Consider the following 15,303-nt stretch of genomic DNA (forward strand, 5'->3'; position numbering starts at 1 on the left):
TCCTTTCCTGGGTTTATAATATTGTATTTACTACTACTATAACTCTGAAAACAATGAGCAAGACTTTCAGAATAAAGCCAAAAGCACGTGTACATTGGACGTAAATAAAGGAAGGGTTTAACAGGTACAAACCCATTCCAATGATTTAGTAAACATTCAATAATTGTGAACAGTGGCGTTCCCAAGAAGGGGTTGATGGGGCCATAACCCCCTCATTTTGCCCAGTATTCCTAAAAAAGGGCCGAAGACAGGAAAATATGGCGAAATGAGAGGGCGGACTACTAAGAAAAAATATACTTAATCCTCTCCCCCCGACGAAAATCCTGGGCACGCCACTGATTGTAAGTTTAATCTCTCTCTCTCCCTCTTCCACCCCCTCTCTCTCCTTCAACATAAATTACTGTGGCTGAAATGATATTATGTGTGAAATATATACTTTTTAGGTGGATATCAATTTTCCAGGGGGGCGTTGCCCCCTCTTGCCCCCTCTTCTGGACGTCCATGACTGTCCTACGTGCCTCAAGTGCCTGATTTCCCCCCCCAGTTAATCCAGTGTTATTCGGGCTTCGAGAGAACTGGACTCGCAAAGGGTGACTGATCGGCGAGACCCATTTTTCTCTGGCGCCATATCTTGGCTTGTTTCTATTTTCTTTTAGGATTGCGAGAAGGGTATTAGGAAGTAACAACATGTGAGATTGTTTCGGCAAACAACTACGTATGTTTACGATAAGACTGTACTTTGCACTTCTTGAAACTTCACAGGACAGATAAATAACATTTCAAGTTTAATCGAATTTAGTGTTCCTGCCTGCTTTGGAGACCTAAGGTACAGAACCACCACAGGTAGTCAGTCAGTCTCTTTTCTTACTTACTTGTCTCTATCGTTATATCATTCATTCATATATATATATATATATATATATATATATATATATATATAGTATCGCAATAGTGTTGTTCGTAAAATTTACACGGACTTCTTCAAAGGTGTTCAACTGAGAAAGGGAAGTTTCTTATATAGTTTAAGGATTTTTATAAATTTTTGCCACCATTTATACAAGTATATATAGAGGACCTCATCGATGGTGTAGTGGTAACGTCGTCGCCTTGTAATCAAGGGGTGTCTGATTCGAACTCGGTTATCGCACATAGTGGATCGGATCCCACTTTAAACTGTAAGTCCTGTTCCCATTAACCTGTGGCCTGAAAACAAACTTCAAACGATTATTGAAAAATAGACGAATCAAATTGTTTTGTTCGTTTAGAAATTCTCGTATTTGCCGACGAATAAGATGCACTTTTTACCTTAAAGAATAGGTCCGAAAAACAGTGTGTCTTACACGTCGATAGTCAGTTGTTGATTACTTTCAATTCTGTAAATTTTCTGTTCTGAGTTAGACGATTTCTTTCTTGCATCCTTGCGTTTATATCATTAAGAAGTGTACTACCTGTATTAGTAATGTACTCCATGGTACAGTGTCTCTCAAAAGTTTTAGGACAACGACATTTTAAACTAGGCAACCCAAATTACGTAAGGCGCTGGTGTAGAGTTAGGCTCAATTTCAGGGTTGCCATATGCACAATAGATATTTCTGAAATACGTGAAAGAAATAAAACCAAGTATTATTGTATAAAACTCTAAAAAAAATATCAGTATTACATTTGTCGCAAATAAGGAATACTTTCTGAAAGAAAGAAAATCGATTTTCTAGAATTTCATCGCTGATGAGTCTATATATAGGAAAAGAGGAGAGAGGAAACGAAAATGGACAACAAATGAGAGGAGGAAAGAGAGAGCGAAAGGGGAAAGAGGAAAAGTAAAGGAGGGGAGAAAAGATAGGACAGATGTGGATAGGGGAAGTAATGAGGAGAAAGGGAAAAGATGCTAGGAGAGATGAGGAAAATGAAGCAAAGAGGAGAAGAGAAAAGGGAAAGAGATGAGATGGAGGAGGAGACGAGAAGAGGGGAGTTGAGAGTAGAGTAAAAGAGAGAACATGAGAAGAATGAAATGAAGAGGAGAAGAGTGCAGTGGAGTCGGAAATCTAAGACAGTTGAGGAGATAAGAGGAGTGGAGAAGAATGGAATGGAGACAAGATGCGAGAACAGGAGGGAAGGCGATGACATATAAGCAGAGGAGAAGAAAGGGTGAGAATAAGTTGAAGGGGAGAAGAGATAGGAGACGAGAGGAGAGATGAGGTATTTGTATAAAATATCGTCTCAGCGTCAAGAATTGATGCATTGTTCAAAATATCGTCATGAAACATTCAATAATATTTTAAAATGAATTGGAGAATGTATTAGATCGGTGCGAAATACCTTTTGGCTGAGTTCAGAGCGAGATAAAATCTGCCACGTAAGATCTGATTCTACCTGCGACTATACCACTAAAAACATGAATGTAATTTTCATATTTATAAGAATTATCCAATTTTTCTCCACTTCTCAGTTCGTTGAAATGGAGGTTTTGTCATTTAACATTTCTCCTCCCCCATCGTTAATTCCAAACAGAATCATTCCATTTCACACTGCTTGGACAATGAACACAATGGTATGACAGTCAGTTTTTGTCACCTACTTTTTTATTATTATTCTATATCCTAGGTTTTCGTTATTTTATATTTTTCTGTAACTTCGTATCCGCTTGAAGCTTCGGTAGAAAAACACCACGTTTCTGAACCTTTTGTGTTTTTCTGCTTTTGTCAACTTTTCCCCCTTTCGGTCGTAGGAGCTCGGGACCAACAATATGCTGCGATAAATCTTTCACCGTTTTTGAGCGACTTTTGTGCATTTGGCGACGGAAAGTCAACTTGGGAGGCCAATTACTGGAGGAACATGTTACGTACCGGATGAGGGTAGAACTATTCTTTTCACCCCATTTTAACGCAACACGTGTGCTTGAAGAAGCTGGACCAGGCAAAAAATGGACGCTTGACCACCAACGTCGTAACTTCAGATTCCCGCGCCTAAAAGTCAGTCCGTTGTATTCGAAGTTTCAAGCTGTCTTTATATAGTGGCAGAACGAACAAACAAGTACAGTCTACCGCCAGTTTTCGAACCGACAACACCTCTGCGACAGTCGGAGTAAAGATTCGGGACTTTGTCTTTTTTCTACCGCGCCGTGTATTTTATCCTGCGTGAGTGAGTGACAGTGACTAGGTGTACGAATACGCAGTGTTAATTAGTGACCTGTGCACTGGATTCGCGTTATTCGTTTTGTGACGAGGAACATTAATACCACTATGGCGGGCTAATCACGAGAGAAGGAGGGCCTTGGGTCTTCCTAGCCTGCCTGCATGAAGCCGACAACGCAGCAGATCATCGCTCAGCGTCGCGACGCCACACCACTAAAACGCCGTCACAAACACCACATCGCCACGAATAACGCCCACAGCCCGATTAGAAGCCATGAAATGATACCGCCGAAAGCCGAAGCCCAATCAGCATCCTAGAGTACTTCGACGCCGACGCCGACGCCCGACGAGAATTCTACGGAGAGAGAGAGAGAGAGAGAAATTGGAAGATGAAGCGACACCAGCCCACACTTAGATCTACCGTCTAGAAGAGAAGATTGAGATAATGAAGCGACACCTACTGCGTCTTGAGACGACGCCGACGTCCCGCGTGAGATTAGCAGCGAGAATCCACGAGTACCCCCGGTAAAGGAACTTCGCCCATTTTTCGCCGTCCCCCCAGAAAGAGAGAGAGAGAGACGATGCGAATCAATTAATCGCTCCATTACGAGGCCGACAAGATGACAGAGAGGCTGTTTTCCCTCGTCTATGATCGCCGTGATGTAGAAGTGTAGAAGGAAAGGTGTCAAAGAAGATTGCGAAGTGCCGCTACAAAGAAGTAGCGTGGGGAAGTGTTAGTGTCGCAAAAAGGACCGCGGATTGACGTCACCACGCCGTTTAGAGGACTACGGTAAACGTCGCTGAAACGTCTAGAACGCCGAGATGGTATAGTATACTACTGTTAATTTTTTATATGTGTGAGTGATCATCTACCCAAGCCTCCAAAGATCGGCCGTCGGACGAAAGGATGCCAGTATTTAAAGTTAAAAGTCGCGAAGGTATTGATTATAATTATTTCTTGCCAACATAATCTAAATTTCAAAACAATTGCTAATTAGGAAGATCGATTCACAGCATACTGTTGTTTTTCCACGCTCTGCGCCGAACTGTTGAGTAATATTTTTTGTTTATGTCACCTTATATGCTTTACTCGGTAATATTTGATTAAAACTGCATAAATCGTGTATCTATTGCAGAAATCATCCCTCAAGTTTGCTAAGTGAGGAAGTAAATTAACTGCGTGCTATTTTTAATATATATTCATACATAAGTGTCTTCATTTTTTTTGTAAACATGTATGCCTTGCAGTTGATATCTATGTTGCACGAGTTGCGTGCCCTGCCTAACGTTACTGAAGTTCCAAGGCGCATTAGTAATAATTTAAACAATAATTGTTTAAATGTTTTGGTAAATTGCAAGAATAAAAAGTTTACGTGTCATGCCCGTTGGCAGAATGTAATGAGCACGCGCAGATGAAAGTTTAGTATCTTTAATTCTAAGCCAATTAACGTCTTCGGGCGCAGTTTAATATTCATAAGAAAAAACTAAATATTGCATGGTGTCTAAAAAAGGGCCAATGTATTTATCTTAATGTAATTATTCCCCTGCGGTATGAGAGAGTGTGTGAATGCTTGAATGATAGTGAGGGGTTGTGTAATCTGTCTATTTTTGTGTGTTATATAATATACATTTTTGTTATTTATGATTTGACTATGATTTGTGTTCAAACATATAGTATACTTATCCTCATAACTGGTGGTATTTATATTTTAGTTCAACGTTAAGTCAGCAAAGCATTTCTGCTGGCTAACATCAATTATTATTATTATTGATTATTATTATTATTATTCAACGTCACTTTATGCACGAGTCGGCTATTCGTCGGGGGTAAAGCCGATCCGGTCACACGTACCCTGGAATCAAAACCGTTAGCTGGGCCCGGCACCTAGGAAGGGGACTTCGGTCTCCGGACTAAGTGTCAAACATAGGTCACTGTATAAAAAGCCCCCTGGTGAGAATGGGATATGTCTAAAACTTACGAAAATCCCCCCCCCCCAATCACAGTTCATATTTTGAATGACTACCCAAAACAGAAACCAGAACTCGTTTGATGACCGATATTCTCGGAAGTGCCAACCTTACGATGTCCAGCTGGTATTCTTTTCATTGCTGATCCTTGAAGTTTCTTACCCACAGTAAAATTGTATTCCGACTGGGAACATTCAGATTACGGTGAATGTCATTACCTCGAGCAATTTCCGTTCAGTGTTGATTTAAAAACCGTCCAATTCAGTTGCCGCCCCTCACAGTTGTGCCTTCAAAAATGAACTGTCCTTGTCCAGAAACTACATGAAACTGCTACTCATGCTACTTTCCTAAAATGCTTTGAGATGTAGTACATGTATTAAATTGACTTCGTTGCATGAAAAAATTTTGTTTTTATTTGTAATAAAAAACCGTCATTATCCTATATTATCCATTTTTTTTGTTATTAAGCGTCGAATTCTGTCACTTTCGGCTAATCGGGACGATGAGGATGAGTGATAAAGTGAAATGGATAAACTCAGAAAAAAGAGCAGATCGGGAGTCGAATCCGAAAACTTTTGTGGTGAGGTAGAATGTAGACCACTTAAAGCAATCGGCCACCGAGTTGCTTAGTAAGCATTTATTAACTTCTGTGGTCGTCGATTGCATTATCTACTCTAACGTGTTTGATCAAGCAAGAACAGAAAGAAAAGAAATGACAAAAGCTAATCGAGAGTTGGACTTGGTAACATATTTCTCTACCAGGAATCTTCAACTACTACGCTATCGGAAAGGTATGATCCTTGTATCTTTATTCTAATTCTAGAGAGGAGAATAACGTTTATGTAGCCTACGAGATAATTTATCACAGACTTCTGGAATTCAGTTTCAAGAGTAAAGGCAGATAAAAAATGTATGCAGCAGCAGCAGCAGCAAAAAAAAAAAAAAAAAAAAAAAAAGATGTAGCAGAGTAGTGAATGGTGTGAACTAGAGTGCTGCAGGGATAGGATTTCGCTCGAGCGCCAAATAGTTCGCACGGACGACGCTAGATAGCGTACGGAATTGACAGCGTCTTCGCTCGAGCGAACAGGGAGAACGAGCGGTATACATTCGAAGCCCAGTGGTACACAATTTGTCTGTGGCAGTGGGCCTCAAATATGGATGGTGAGGTGAAATTGACACGTAAGCTTCCTATGTCATTAGACCAAGGACTTTTAGGTTCTAAAAATGTGCTTTTAGGTTTCTAAAATAGGCTTTAAAATTCTAAAATAGGTTCTAAAAATCCTAAAATAAGTTCTAAAAATCTTAAATTAAGCTCCAAAAATCGTGAAGTAGGTTCCAAATGGAAGACATAAACCTACAATAGCTTCTAACAAGCAAAATAGGCTATTTTTGGCACTATAAAATGTTTTTTTAATGAAATACTGACGTAACATGTTATTTATTATTTGCCTGCAAAGGAAAAAAAAGGTTTAAAATGTAAAATCCGAGGTTCGCTCAACATCTTCATGCTAAAATGTAGTTTACTCTATCTTACCAATGCACAGTGATGTATGAAAATGAAATAGATGAGTGTGGGCTTTAACCATCAAGGCGGATATTTTTCATGTATGTGTCTACGATTATTATCACACTAAAATGATATTAGATTGTATACGTTCGAGAGTGGGAGATTAGACCGAGTACAAGCGATTGAGAGTGGTGGGCAAATGGAAGACTCTAGTGTGAACACTCTCAAGAGATTTCAGTTAGCATTTTTCGTTTCTTCTCCGAACTACTTAATTTGAGATTGGCGGATATTTGGATGACAACTCAGATACCTGAATTTCTGAATTTAGCCGACATCTAGATACAATTATTTTCGCGTTTGATTATCCTTAAATGATTAATAGGAAGTAAATAGCTCTGCTTTCTTCTTCCCAGCTAGAAGATGGAAAAAGAACTTATCTTCACTTCCCCTCTTCCTGAAGATCCAGAGGGAATGCACCGTCCAGAGCCTCTCCCGGATTTTCTCTTCAATAGAATGAAACAGCACTTGAATAAAACCAAGGATGATGCATGGGTGGTAAGTATATGATCTGCTGGTGCAGGCTTCTCTATGATTTCTTCTTTGGTAACAAATGAAAGTTAGAGGCCTGGAAAAAATCAATGAATCTTCACATCTTTCTGGGGCAAGAAGTTAGCTCTGAACGTCTACAAATTCAAATTACAATGGCTTTTCTGTAGAGCATTAATTCCCTGACATTCGCTACGAGACTCGGCGGCAAGCGACCCGGCATCAGCGTTTGTCTTTCCCTGTGTAGGGGGTCCGCGACAGTCGCTAGAGTCGGCTATTACAATTACAGTTTTCATATTGTGTACTAACCTGGACTACAGAAGGTGTTGAAAATGATGTCCCTCTGCTGCAACACATTCCTGGCATCTCCGAAGGAAATTAGAATTTACACGTGCAAGTTCGTCTACTGTAATTCTCCAGATTTCTCGCACAATACTCTATTTTAACTCACGGATAGTGTGCGGATTGTCTTTGTATACTTTATCTTTTAGATTTCCCCATTTTTGTTTTCACTTTCATTCAGAACTGACCTTGTTACTCTAACCTTTTTTACCTGGTTTAATATAGTGGTTCTATGTGGAACGGGAACACCAGGAAATTTCGTTACAAAACGTCGCCGCACTTCTCCATAATTCCTCTTTCGGAAGTAACACTCGACAAGATAAATCGTTTGTTGTAATGTAAAGTTTTGTGGTGCCATATTAAGCCACAATCTTCAACACACGAACACTACACAACGCAACACAACTTCCGAGGGAGGATTATACTGGCGTCAGTCTGCAATGTCAACAGAAAGAAAAAGAGAGCGAAGGTAGGGAGAGCGGGAAAAAAGAAAAACAGACTGTAGCGTGCGACTGTCGCGGACCGGTTCACCGGGAAAGATAAGCTCTGACGCCGTGCCGCTTGCCGCCGAGTCTCGTAGCGAATGTCAGGGAATGCTCTGTATTATATATACCGCTGCAGTGTTTCTAGTACTATAGTACAACTAAATTTGCATGTGAAGTGAGCATATGTTGATAAATCACTGGACTCCTAATTTATCCAGCCTAAACGTACTTTTTCATTTGTCACATTGAAGTAAATTGAGTTTAACTATAAATCATTTATATCTGTGCCAGAACAATGTATCAATATACAAAGCGTACACAAAATATAGTGTGAAGATCTTTCACAGAGTTCTTATGTTTTTGACGATGCAAGGTGATGTGGAGCTCTTGTACGCAGTTCCCATTGAAGATTAGGCGAAATTACAATTGACTTCTCGAGACTGACAAGGAAATTCACTATAGCGACCTCCGCTAGCCAACTCTAACATTTGTTATCATCTGATAAGTCCTACATTTGAGTAAGAAGGTCTACTTCAGAGTTCACAGCGAAATTGTGCATTTCCGTTATGCATTTTCGGCATGTTTTTCTGCTTAAAATTTATGCTCTGCCTGGGAATCTGCGGAGAAAGGGAGCGAAAACAAATCCTCTCCGCAAGTAATGACTCAAGAGAGCTCGACCGATGAACGCCCGAGAGGGAAAGGAATTGCATGGAGGGGAAAACGTGGATGCAGCTACCAGCCTCTTGCAGCTGCGTGCTCTGCTTTCCTCCGCCCAATATCTCCCCCCCCCCCTTCCCTAAGGCTATGTGCGGCCTTGCACATGCCCGGATATGTGCCTCTGTATTTTCTACCACGTGCACTCTTTATGGGAATGCATGACGAAAATCGTGCAGGCATCCGTTAGCTCGTATGAACTTTCCAGCCTGATCATTACCAGTGCGTAGTTAAGAGATCTCCAGCCTAACTATTGCCTATTTTTGGAGGAGCCGGAAAAGGTTTTATAAGCTCTTGCCTTGACTCATCTCACCTAGGTCGTTAGGTGCCGAGCTTGCCCGAATTGATAGGTTCCTGAAGACAAGGCCTGTTCGAAAAGGTTTTATAAGAAAATCGCAAATATGAAACACCATATGTATTAAAAAGCTATAGCTTTGTTCTGTTTGTGTTAAATAAAAAAGTTCACGCTCACGAATGTAACAAATTAGGTGTGCTATTGTTCATATGGGACTAAGCATGTCAGGGTTCCAACCTAACAGTTGAATCAATATCAATGTTTTCCAATTGGAACGAATGTGAGATCCAAAGTTAGAGTCTATGGAACTAAATTTGTATTTTCCTTCATAACCTCATTCCAGACGGACACCATCCAAGGGACGCGAGTGTTGTTCTCGGAGGTGGAGCCACTGTCGAGGAAGGTGGCGAGCGCCCTCACGAGGAGAGGCTTCCGCAAGGGGGAGCTTCTGTATTTCGTCACCAACGAGATGGCGCTGCTCGACCTCTTCATCCTCGGTGCCTGGAGGTGCAACGGGGCGGTCAAGGGAGGGTTCCCTAGGAATACAGAAGGTAGGCATGAAATTCACTGAACTCAAGGGCAAGCGAACGAAGTATTGTCTCGAGAGGGCTCGATCAATGAACTATGGAGAGGAAAACGCGGCTGCAACTACCAGCTGTTTGCTCCCCCACTCATTTTCTCTCCTTGTCTAAAGATATACGGGATCTTGTTCCACAGATTCCGGAAGTCTTGCTCGACGAAACCACCGATCAGATCTAACTCTTTCCCTCTCGAACGCTGTCCAGATATTCCAACATAGCTGTAGAGGAGAATCGTTGGTTTCTCGTTTCTCTCTTTACGGAAGTTTAGAAGAAGAAAAAATAAAAATAATACAGGATGTACCTCTTTTTTAGATTATTTAGCATATCAGCAGCAGTTAACATAGCCAATTGTGTCGAATGATGTTTTTGTACCTGATGTTCAATTTCGAGTTATCAAGCAAGAATAGCTGGAAGAATAATGGACAAGGGGTTGAAAGTCTACTTGTAACGACGTCTACCTTATTTGTATGCCTGACGACCCTCTGGCTGTACATTACATGGTTAATGTAAACAAACAAGAAACAAATAAACAAAAGGCAATCATTAATACCATATTTACCTTTTGTGCCAGGGTAAGTGCCATCAGTTGGAGCCCAAGAGATTGTATAGGGTACAAATTACACACCACAGGGTTAGTTTACTTTATATGACATATTTGCTAGATAAGAGAACATGCATAAAACACTTACATTAATGCCCCTTTCATTCCTACATTCACTCTCTCACGCATACTTAGGCCTTTCAAAAGACATAATTAATTAATACAAATTTAGCTCGGGTGAAGTTTAAAGACAGTAAGCATTCATTAAATCTTTTCTTATTTTTACATCCACGTTTCCATTTCCGTGTATCTTATGTTCAAGTAGGAGCTTAAGCCGGGACGAAAACACTACTCCTTTATGCAGGTATAATTGAATGTTATTAGGTCAATCTTTATATTGTTACTTTTGAGGCTAACTTGGATCACCGTTCTATAATTATATCGACAATTTATAGTGCCGTACAATCTGAAGGTTAAGTACTTTGCCTAATTAAATAACTGAAAGTTATACTCTGATTTACATGATAAAATTATCGCTGGTACGATCTAATTACCGTAATAAGCAATGTCAATGAGTAATTTATACGTAATTTTGCGAGTTCATTGGGCGTTTATAGTTACAACGGGGCGAATGAAGCTTATCCATTTTCACTTCACACACGGCTTACCTTTGCCGGGTATGTTTGAAGTAATCCCCTTGGAGATGTGGATACTGCTGGCGGCGTGATGGCTGAGATGGCTTCTAGACGGTAAGGCTTCACACTCCTGGATCTCAGCATCTTCGAGGGAGGCAAGGGGTTCAACGCCCCCTAGTTGGGGCCTTTTCCGGTCTCTACTCCATCGTGTTTGTAAACAATCCCGGGCGAAATAAACACAACACTGATCGGTCAGACACACGGGGCGGGTACTTTTACGCGGGTGGTTCCCGAGAGGTTGTCAACGATAAACTGTCAAAGATAAACTGTGTTTTCCGCTTCTCCGCTTGTCTATTTACGTATCTGTTATCATACCCTCTCTGTCTAAGCCTCGTTAACTCGTACTCTAACCGTGGCATCCTACCCTTCTATCTTTGCCCGTGTAAGTTGAGTTCCTTGACCTATCTACAGCGACTCCTCGAAGAGAGGCTACCCTTCCGCCGGACCCATTGTATCCTGCACGGTCGCCTCGTAGAGAGAGCCGGGGAGTCTGTACCTATTGTCATCAACTCTCACTCTTTAACATTTAATATCTCCCTTAATTCAGCTCATATCATGTTGTACTTTTGGGATTTTGCCGATCAGAATCTGATACTGGGCTGTCTTAAATTTCAATCGAATCCGATCATTGGTTCCAAAGTTGTATTTTTATGTTTTTTTTTACCCGAGGATCGACCTCTTTGCTCAGGAAACCGGCTCGTCCTCCGTATTCCACAGTGCAACCTCTCGATGAACAGCCGCAATCCAATTCTTTTTATTGCTTATTACGGTGATTAATCTATTTAAATGATAGTTAGCAAGATTTGATCGTTATATACTTTATGCACCAACAGGCTGATCGGAAATGGGATTGCAGTTAAAGTAAGATTCGAACCCAAACTGGCAATGAAACCATGAACCAAGAAGGATAATAGAAAGTAATATATCAAGTAAGAAAACTTTCAGTTATATCAATCATTATTCTTCAGCATTACATTTTGTGATTTGGGCAGATTCGAAAATTTTAAGAAAATTTAATCTCTATTACAGACGAGCAGTGCGTGCTGATGAAGGAGTGCGACACGAAGTTTGTCTTGTGCGACAAGGAGACGGAAGAGCATGTGAAGAATGTGGTGAAGAGAATTCCTTGGGAAGTCCAACTCTTTTCTATTGGGGATGTTCAAGGGGCGACGTCTCTGAAAGAGCTATTGAAAGACGACGGAAGAGGTAATCTAACATCTATGTTCTTGGTGCAGTATTTGTAGTAGTGAGTACAAATTAAAAAAAATGTGTGAAGTATTTCAAAATTTCCTTTATATTAAGTTAGCTTGTTTGTATTTGTTTCGAATGTTGTATTTATCTTTGAAATTTTAAATTTAAAACGTAGTTTTGATTACTGTTGTTAAAGAGAGAGCATATCGAGTCACAAAGTTCTAAGTTGGACTCCTGCCAATGGCGTGGATGTTCCATTGCGATCGTTCTTCTCTCTACTTCATTTAACAAATTAATATCGGAAACCGAACCACAATGTATGTAATGCACCTCTTCCGGGGATGGAACTCAAACCCAACTCCAAATACCTAATCTGGACCCTCTGAACAATGCCATAGCCGAGGTTAAAGAAAAAATTGAGACACTTGAAAATTTTATGAACAATTTGCCATCTTCTGATGCTTTGAATGCAATAACTCGGAGTGTTGCAAATATTAACCTGCAACTTGAAACATATGAAGATTTTGGAAAAATTCAAAGTTCCATAACCCATCTTGAAGGTACAATAGCAGCAGTGCAAAGTGATTTGGCAAATGTACTAGAATCCAGATTGCCCGGGATTGTAGATACTCTTGTCAGTGTCCAGCAACAAATCACAAAGCTTGAAAACCTCAATACTGAATCTGAACTATCTCATTTTCATCACTTGATAGATGATATCCAAACAAAACTTGAAATTTTACAACAATCCACACCCTCTCAGGCAGATATAACCCTGCTCCAAAATGCTATGCAAAATGTGGCTCATGCTTCTGAATTAAATGATGTGAAATTGGCACTTGAATTTTTGCAAAATACAGTATCAAATCTGCCTACATCACAGGAACTTAAAAATATTAAGAGAGCAGTGAATAGGATATTGAAATCAGAAGATATCAAGAATATCCAGGCAGAGATCAAACATCTCACTCAGACAGTGGCCACTCTACCAACCAATCAACATATTAATGAACTGCATGCCCTGTTTGAGGATATCAGAAGGCAAATCCATGATCTTACAGCTCAAAATTCAAAATTGGCAATTGTTGAAAATTTGCAACAAATTGTAGCTAATATCAAGCAACAGCTAGGAACCATGGAATCCAATCAAGCAAATGCTCTCTCTGTTTTTGCCACCCAGCTACAAGAAATTGTGCAACAATACAAAAAACTTGTTGTGGACATAAAAATCAAGCCAGGCCATGATGATGTTGTTAGGACCATCAATGAACACCTTGAATCTGTAACAAGCAGATTGCTCACAGCAGAAAAGGAAATAACAGGCATAATTGAAAATTCTAAACATACAGTAATTCTTGAATTGTACAGCATCCCCAACAAAGAATATGATTCTCCATTTACACCGGGTGGCAAAATATATATGCTGTCCCCTGCACAATTTTATTACCAATTTTTTGTTGGGGGCACATTGAGACCAATCAAGATCAAATATTGGCTACAACCACAGGCACACCACTACCCCACCTTATCAATAACAAATGCTGATAACAAAGTGAAAATCACCAGTGTAGAATTGGAGGATTTTACAGATCCCAATACATTAGAAACAGCCTATACTGAAGATGATGGCTCTTTGGAATTTAAAATACAAATAGGGGACAAATTATATTTAGAAAATCCTGCAGTCTCAGCTGCTGAACACCCTATAGTTGCAATATTCTTGTTTACATATTATGTCTAGAAAAATTATTGTTGATGAATTACACAGACAGGCCAGACATAATTTCAAGAGACTCCCAGTAGTCACAAAAAGCATAGATGATTTATGGCAAAGCGACTTGATTGAAATGGCAAGTGGACAGTTGAAAAACTTAGACAAAATCAACAAGGGCTACAAATATCTACTCACTGTAATAGATACATTTTCAAAATTTGCCTGGGCTGTGCCACTCAAATCCAAGACTGGGAAATGTGTTACAGAAGCTTTGAGGACAATCATCAATCAGAGTGGAAGATCCCCGCGCTATTTGCAAACAGATAATGGCAAAGAATTTTATAATTCAGTGTTTCAACAATTTATTAAAAGCCAAGCAATACAACATTATTCGAGTTACAGTGATCTCAAGGCCTCAATTGTAGAGAGATTCAACAGAACCTTAAAAAATCTTATGTATAAACAATTTACACTTCAAGGTAATTATAAATGGATTAATATTCTTCCAGAACTTCTACATAAATATAACAACTCGGTCCATTCCACAATCAACATGAAACCCTCTGAAGTAACTTCATCTGATGAGCAAAAATTGATCAGCACTGTTTATTATCCTAGATATCAGCCAACAACAAGAAAGGCCAAATACAAGGTGGGTGATCAAGTAAGAATAAGCAAATATAAGCACTTATTCAAGAGAGGCTTTACAAGAAACTGGAGCACTGAATTATTTACAGTGGTTCAGGTTAAACCCGGGACCCTTAACACATATATAATAAAGGATCACCGAGGAGAAATTCTCAAAGGCAGGTTCTATGAACAAGAGCTCAGCAAAACTAAACAGCCTGACACATATCTCATAGAAAAAATCATCCGCAGAAAAGGCAACAAGTTACTTGTCAAATGGCTAGGACTCCCAGAACACAGCTGGATCGATGCAAACAAAATAAAAATATGAACACCTGGGATGTTATAAAAAGGCTCCCAGAACCTGAACAACAGAATAAGAGAAATGGCAAATTGCTACCTGATAATATTAGGTGTCTTATTGTTGGGCCATCTGCTTGTGGTAAAACTACACTAATGGTTGATAATTTTTTATTGGCACCCAACTGGTTAGACTGGAAAAACAGGCACTTGTATATCTTCTCTAAGAGCTTGGAACAATTAAAATATCAGCAGCTGATGAAGCTATATGATGGATTGGATATTGCCACTTTTGAACCAGATGTTAAGCCACTTCATGAATGTCTCGATAATTCTGTTGTTGTGTTTGATGACATTATATTGGATAATCAAAACAAGGTTAGAAATTTCTTTACACAGGGCCGGCACAAAAACATTGATTGCTTCTACCTGGCACAGACTTTTTCAAAAATACCCAAGCAACTGATCCGGGACAACAGCAATTTTATATGTGTGTTTCATCAAGACCATACCAATCTCAAACACATACATGATGAATATGTAGGTGGGGACCTAAGCTACAATGATTTTTCCAAGTTTTGCAGCAGGTGCTGGAACCAGGACAGTTATGGGTTTGTCACAATTGATATGACAAGAACATCCAATAGTGGCAAATACAGAAATAAA

The 15,303-nt window shown here is 39.8% G+C and overlaps 1 protein-coding gene across 1 annotated transcript in view; it reads left to right on the forward strand.

Moving 5' to 3' along the window:
- The first annotated feature begins 806 nt into the window (after positions 1–806).
- LOC145997357 (uncharacterized) overlaps positions 807–15,303 on the forward strand; it is a 137,864-nt gene continuing 123,367 nt past the window's right edge. The window contains exons 1-4 of the mRNA XM_083134358.1: positions 807–843; positions 7,020–7,161; positions 9,332–9,539; positions 11,835–12,034. Of these exons, the coding sequence (XP_082990484.1) occupies positions 7,027–7,161; positions 9,332–9,539; positions 11,835–12,034 (543 nt within the window). The 5' untranslated portion in view covers positions 807–843; positions 7,020–7,026. The remainder of the gene's footprint in view (positions 844–7,019; positions 7,162–9,331; positions 9,540–11,834; positions 12,035–15,303) is intronic.

Source organism: Lepisma saccharinum, chromosome 1 (assembly GCF_977018435.1).
Source record: "Lepisma saccharinum chromosome 1, izLepSacc3.1, whole genome shotgun sequence".
Classification (NCBI taxonomy): Eukaryota; Metazoa; Arthropoda; class Insecta; order Zygentoma; family Lepismatidae; genus Lepisma; species Lepisma saccharinum.